This window comes from Daktulosphaira vitifoliae, unplaced genomic scaffold (genome assembly GCF_025091365.1).
Source record: "Daktulosphaira vitifoliae isolate Bord-2020 unplaced genomic scaffold, ASM2509136v1 Scaffold_1, whole genome shotgun sequence".
Lineage (NCBI taxonomy): Eukaryota > Metazoa > Arthropoda > Insecta > Hemiptera > Phylloxeridae > Daktulosphaira > Daktulosphaira vitifoliae.
In genome coordinates this window covers 59,173,086-59,179,302 of record NW_026099572.1, presented here as the reverse complement: position 1 = coordinate 59,179,302, position 6,217 = coordinate 59,173,086, and the positions used below count along the sequence as shown (strand labels likewise).

At 23.7% G+C, this 6,217-nt stretch overlaps 1 protein-coding gene across 1 annotated transcript in view; it reads left to right on the top strand.

The window, feature by feature from the left end:
• LOC126908496 (secreted protein C-like) overlaps positions 1–5,456 on the top strand; it is a 181,391-nt gene extending 175,935 nt beyond the window's left edge. Inside the window, exons 22-26 of the mRNA XM_050690629.1 lie at positions 1,810–1,839; positions 1,959–1,997; positions 4,064–4,078; positions 4,820–4,846; positions 5,281–5,456. Of these exons, the coding sequence (XP_050546586.1) occupies positions 1,810–1,839; positions 1,959–1,997; positions 4,064–4,078; positions 4,820–4,842 (107 nt within the window). The 3' untranslated portion in view covers positions 4,843–4,846; positions 5,281–5,456. The remainder of the gene's footprint in view (positions 1–1,809; positions 1,840–1,958; positions 1,998–4,063; positions 4,079–4,819; positions 4,847–5,280) is intronic.
• Positions 5,457–6,217: the final 761 nt, after the last annotated feature.

Genomic DNA, 6,217 nt, shown 5'->3' with positions numbered 1-6,217 from the left:
CTCGTTCCCCGCAAATGGGGGAAATATCCAAAAAAATTACAAATTTAAAAATCGCTAATTTTCGAAATTTTTTCACTTTTTTTTCTTAAAACTTCCATAACTTTTTGAAAAATCAACAAATCAACATAATTTTTTTTATATGAAAACCTTAGATATTTACCTTTCATTTGATATCATTTTTTTGAAAATTTATCACTTAACCTGCTCATTAGGGGGAATTTAAAATAGCAACTTTTTTACAAAACTTAATTTTTGAAAATGTTCCGTAAATACTGCGTCCTTCAAACATATATCAAATTAAAGCTTATTTTATGTACTATAAAATGAAAAAAAAATTTGTCCCGATATTTTTTGTTCTACGTTTAAATGGCTGCCGTAGTTAAAAAAACACTATTTTTGTGTTAAAGTTTTCGATTTTTAATTTTCAACTTAAAAATGCTATAACTTTTCGAAAAATGTATGTATCAGCACAATTTTTTTTTTCTAAATACATTATAAGTACATCTTCTGTTTGACATACTTTTTATTAAAATTAGACAATTCCTCCTTATATAGGGGGGGTTCAAACTTAGAAACATTGTATAAAAAATAGAACTTTTTCAACTGAACTTTTGAAAATGTTACGGAAATACTGCGTCCTTTAAACATATATCAAAATAATGGTTTTTTATGTACTCTAAAATGAAATAAAAAAATTTGCCCCGATACCTTATCTTCTATGTGCAAATGGCTGTCGAAATTAAAAAAAAAATGTTATGTTTACGATAAAAATCATCTTCTATCGGAATGTTTTTTGTACTTAAAACTTCCTTAACTTTTTCAAATATTAACTAATCAAAATAATATTTCTTTATATTGAAACCTTAGGTAATTTCCTTTCATTTGATATCATTTTTTTTGAAAATCTAACACTTATTCTGCTCACAGGGGGGATTTAAAATAGCAACTTTTTTACAAAAACTAACTTTTTCAACTTAAATTTTGAAAATGTTCCGGAAATACTGTGTTCTTTAAACATATATAAAATTAAAGCTTATTTTATGTACTACAAAATGAAAAAAAAAATTTGTCCCGACGACCTAACTTCTATACGGAAATGGCTACCGTATTCAAAAATATGCTATTTTAACAAATTTTTTTTTTTAATTAAACACTATCTATAGATTTGCATCGAAGCGTTTTTTATGATAGTGATTTTAATCACTGTCAGATATCATCTATACTAGACCCAACTATGACACCACCCCACTGTGCTACCGTTTTTTTTTTTTTAAATAATAATGCATATTTTGAATTTAATAAAATGTTTGATTTTTGAATTTAACAGTAAATTTAACTGGAATTTGAATTTTTAATTTAACTTTATTCGTTTATTAGATACAAAATTTTAAATTTTCAAATTTTTGCATTAATATACATGTATAATACACGAATGATTACAAATCCAGTTAGCTAATTGGATTCTATGACGTCGCTCTCGCAGTCATTGAGTGTTTGTTGAGAAATATGACTATCCTTAGATACGTTTTCTGTATTGACAGTTAGTGTATTTATAAACTCACAAAAATAAGACTTACTACCATGTTGCGTATTAGCGAATATCGATGTCATAAAAAAACAATTAGCTACTTATATTTGTAATCCCTTGAATATTACACATGTATATTAATTCAATAATTTGAAACTTTAAAATTTTGTATCTAATAAACGAATAAAGTTATATTAAAAATTCAAATTCCAGTTAAATTTACTGTTAAATTAAAAACTCAAACATTTTATATTATTAATATGACAATTATGAATATTTAGGCGAGGGTGATGGTAGTGATTCTTCAAGTGGTAAGCGAAAAATGACATAGCATGATACATAATTTGACACAGTTTATTCCAAAATTTATATATATATTTTTTTATATATAATTTAAAATAAAAAATAATTATTTTAATTTTTTTGACAGATTCAGATAGCACAAGTTCTGATGAGGAAATTATACAGAGTAATGTTATTTATATAGAATGTTCAGTATGTAGGGAAACGGGTTTCTATTGTAACTATTAAAACATTAAAAATTAATTTTTACAGTTTTTAAAATGTTTCAGTACTTTAACAATAAAATATTTTGTATTTATATTATATTTATTGGTTTCTAGTGGTTCCAAAACTCCTAGACCTTTCCTCAATAAATCTTTTTGGAACATAGAAATATTTTCAACTGAAACAGGAACGTACTATTAAAAGAATAATAGACTTTAACTTTGATGAAAATTAAATTTTATAATTGTTACTACTTGAGATGTTGTTTAATAGATATGTTATAAATCATTTTGGTCAAATTTGTTGCAAATTGACTACAGCTCATTTGACTCATATTAATGAAATAAAACCAATTTTTCTCTATTACTTTAAATAAAAATATAGGATCCATCAAAGTAATAAAATTTGCAATCATATTATTAGGTTATCCCTTATTTTTTTAATTTTGGATATTCTTCAGGCTTACCTGCCAAAGTAGCCAGGCAGATCAGATAAGTTTATCCGAGACGATTTGGGATTGAAGATTGGTCATAAAGGGTAGTTTTAGTAATTAACTCGTTAATTAGTACTCTTACAAAAAAAATTATAGAAACTAAATTGTAAATTTAATTGTATTGTATAAATTAAATAAACAGTTTTTCTTTTAAATCCATTAATGTTACAGAAAAATGTTGAAATAAATAATATTTCGTAAAATTGTCATATTTACGAATATCTCATCATATCAGACAAATCATATGTCATACAAGCTAATATTTCATACAAAAATTGTTGAATATCAAATTTTTCAAAATAAAAGCAATAAGTAAAAATTTCATTGTACCGCTCGTTCTATTGATATAGCTGAGATAGCTCCATCATATTACAATTTTTACTGAATATATGAGTTTTATTATATAATTTAAAATGTTTAATTAATTGTAAATTTATGTATTTGTTTGGCTTAAAAGCATAAGTATACTTATTTTTCAATATTATTGTATAAATTTAAAAACTTTCTACATAAAATATAAAATCTTAAATTCAATATAGTTCCCAAATTATAACAATAATATATATTAAAAATTATATTTTAATGTTTTCTTTTGCAATTAGGGTGTAATTATTTATGCTTTTGAACAGAGCGTAAAAGTAACTCAGATTTTTAATCGTCTACTGTTAATTTACTATGAAAATCTTCCATTATGCTCTCTTAGCCGAGAGTACTTAGTACTTTAAGTAAGCATACAATTTTTTTCTGTGTAAATCAAAATTATTAGTATTGATAGGAATCTTCTCTTCAACAAAAAAGAAGCTACAAAATAAAAAAAAATCAATTACTAAAATTAATAAAATGGTGGATATCAAAAATTCTTGTATTAAAGTTTTTTTAATAAATATAAGCAATATATTGTTCCGCTCATCGAACGAGCTTAGTGCATGGTTCCAAGAGAGAGTATTTTTTTTTTTTTTTGAGCCACCATTTAGAAAAATTATAGAGAACTGTAGTAATTATTTATAATCATTTTTAAAATATCCGATTTCTCGAGAAAACTGGAAAATATTATTTCGAAAATTTTTAAATACAGAGCAACATTTGACGTCAGCCATTCCACAGTTCGTATTAGCAACATGAGAGTTATTTCAATTTTTTTTTTAATTTTTAAACATGAAAATATTATGATGTTATCTGAAGTAGTTTTGTTTCGTAAACATCGCGTAATATCAGTTCATAAATGTGGTGTCGTAGGTAAAATCAAACATATTTTTTTTTGCGAGAATGCTATTTTACGATTTAATTGCTAAAAATTAAAAAATAATTTTTTTTGGACCATTTTCTACCCTAAGTCGGCACGTGTTAAATTTATCTGATTGGCCTCAAGTTTTTTGAAACCAATTTTTATATGTATACACACAAATTTGCGGGATGAATTTGAAGAATTTCTTAAGTTCTAAGATAGAGGGCATCCTAAGGTATATACAATTAATAACTTCATGTACTCTTAAATTTTAATACTTTTATTGATTATAAAAACCTATTATATTTAGATAATGGTGGTGGTGGTAAGTAAAAAATAACTAACATCAAGTCCATTCCGGAATAAATAGTAAATTTTTTTATAATATTATTTGGTTAAATATTGATGATAATTATTTTAATAGAATTTTGCATTCTTAATATATAACCAGTGTAGTTACTTTTTATGATAGCAACGTAAATTTTGAAGAAAAATCTCGACTTACAGAGACTTTACACATTACTCTTGACAAATTGCTGAAAAAATAAAAAAAATTTTATGCATTTATCCATAATTAATTAACTAACCATAATGATATCCTAACATTAAAACAAGGATATTTTTATAAAAAGAAATAGAGATAGTATGTTTCTCAATAATCATATAGACTACATACAATATATACACATATTAAAAAAAACCTTAAACATATAAGATATAATATATCATAAATATTATGTAGGGACAATTTTTGTAAGAGCAGATCAAGTCAATTTTAAGTTAATTAACAATTTAATAATGTGTTAGGTATGGTCAATTTTTTTTACCATTAACAGTTTAGTTATTATTTTATTGCAATTTGAATTTTAATAGCTATAATTACTACCAGGCACAAAAGTATATTGTGTTTTTTGTTTTCTGAATAATTACCATTTTTGATCTGTTCAACTTCTCACAAAAACCGACCACACGTATATAAAATATTTTTTCTATGTGTATTTAATGTAATACATGTACTGAATGTACACGTATAACTTAAAATTAATAATTATTAAAATCGTTTTAGTTATGACATGTCGGCCAATGTAATGTAGTAAGTTTGTTTTTATATAAAAAAAATTGTTTGAAGAATTTTTCTTTCTTAAACAGAATACAATTGTTAAATTAAATAAATACTTATTATATTACACTTAAATTTAAAATGAAAATAAAACCAATGGTTATTTTTAAAAATTGATATATTTTTGAAAACTAAAATCAATTATTAAGTAAGCTTTTTAAAAATAAATAACATAAAAATATAATTTGATTTAAAAATAATTATTTATTTTATTGTAAAGAAAATATCAAGTTAAGCATGATTTTTGAAGTAGTGAATTCAAAATAAAAATATAAGTATTGTTTGTAAACAATCAAATAAATCTAGTTGGAAACCAAGTCTTATGATCCATTAATAAAAAACATAAGAATATAGAAAAATATCTTTTAAAATAGAAAATTTGGCTAACATTTATATACTTAATTTAGCTAAAACTATGGTGACAGTTAAGAAAAGAAATTAATATGAATTAAGAAGAATGAATTAAAACATAATTTATTAATTAATGTTAACAATGTACAAGTTTATTTAAATATATGTAAAATATGTTTGCTATATAAAATATATATGATTATAATGTTAAATATTGTTAATATTAGAGCAACTGAATCAGATTATTTGTTTTATTTTTTGTATAAAAAAAAATTTCGTTAAATATTTTCTTTTTTTATGTATTTTTCTTCTATAACATTTTTATATTCATGACTAATTTTGGAGTTTTATCTGATATTACAAAATAAACATAATTCTACTTCATAATAAAATATTCAACACTATCTTTTTTATTATAATTATTCTACAATTTAATTTTTATTTTGATTTACATTTAGATATATTCAATTTTCAGTCACTTTATTTAAATGCTTGCATAACACAAAACTAACTCCTATAAAAATTACTTAGCTTAACATCTAAGGATGGTATCTTGTAGAGAGCTACCAAACAAGGACTTAGATATAAAACAACTAATCCCCAATTAAAAAAACTAACGGCAGTCTAACTATCTCTGACTTGGAAAAGGTAGAGTTACTCAAAGAACATCTAGCTGATGCGTTTAAACCTCATCCGAATATACACTCATCTGAAATTACTAGTTCTGTAATGACATACCTTGACGCACCTTTATCACTCTATCTTCCAGTTAAATGCTTTACTGAAAAATGACGTAAAAGTCACTATTGCTAGATATCCTTTCACCAAATTCCCTGGATTTGACCTAATAACAGCTGAGGTTGCAAAATGCCTTCCAAAAAAAGCTATTATTCATTTACTATTTGATCTGTGTTAAGTCATCTGTGGTGTCATTGTTAAATGAAGGTCATAAGAAGTTAGTTTTAGAAAATCAAAATTATATAAAGCTGATTA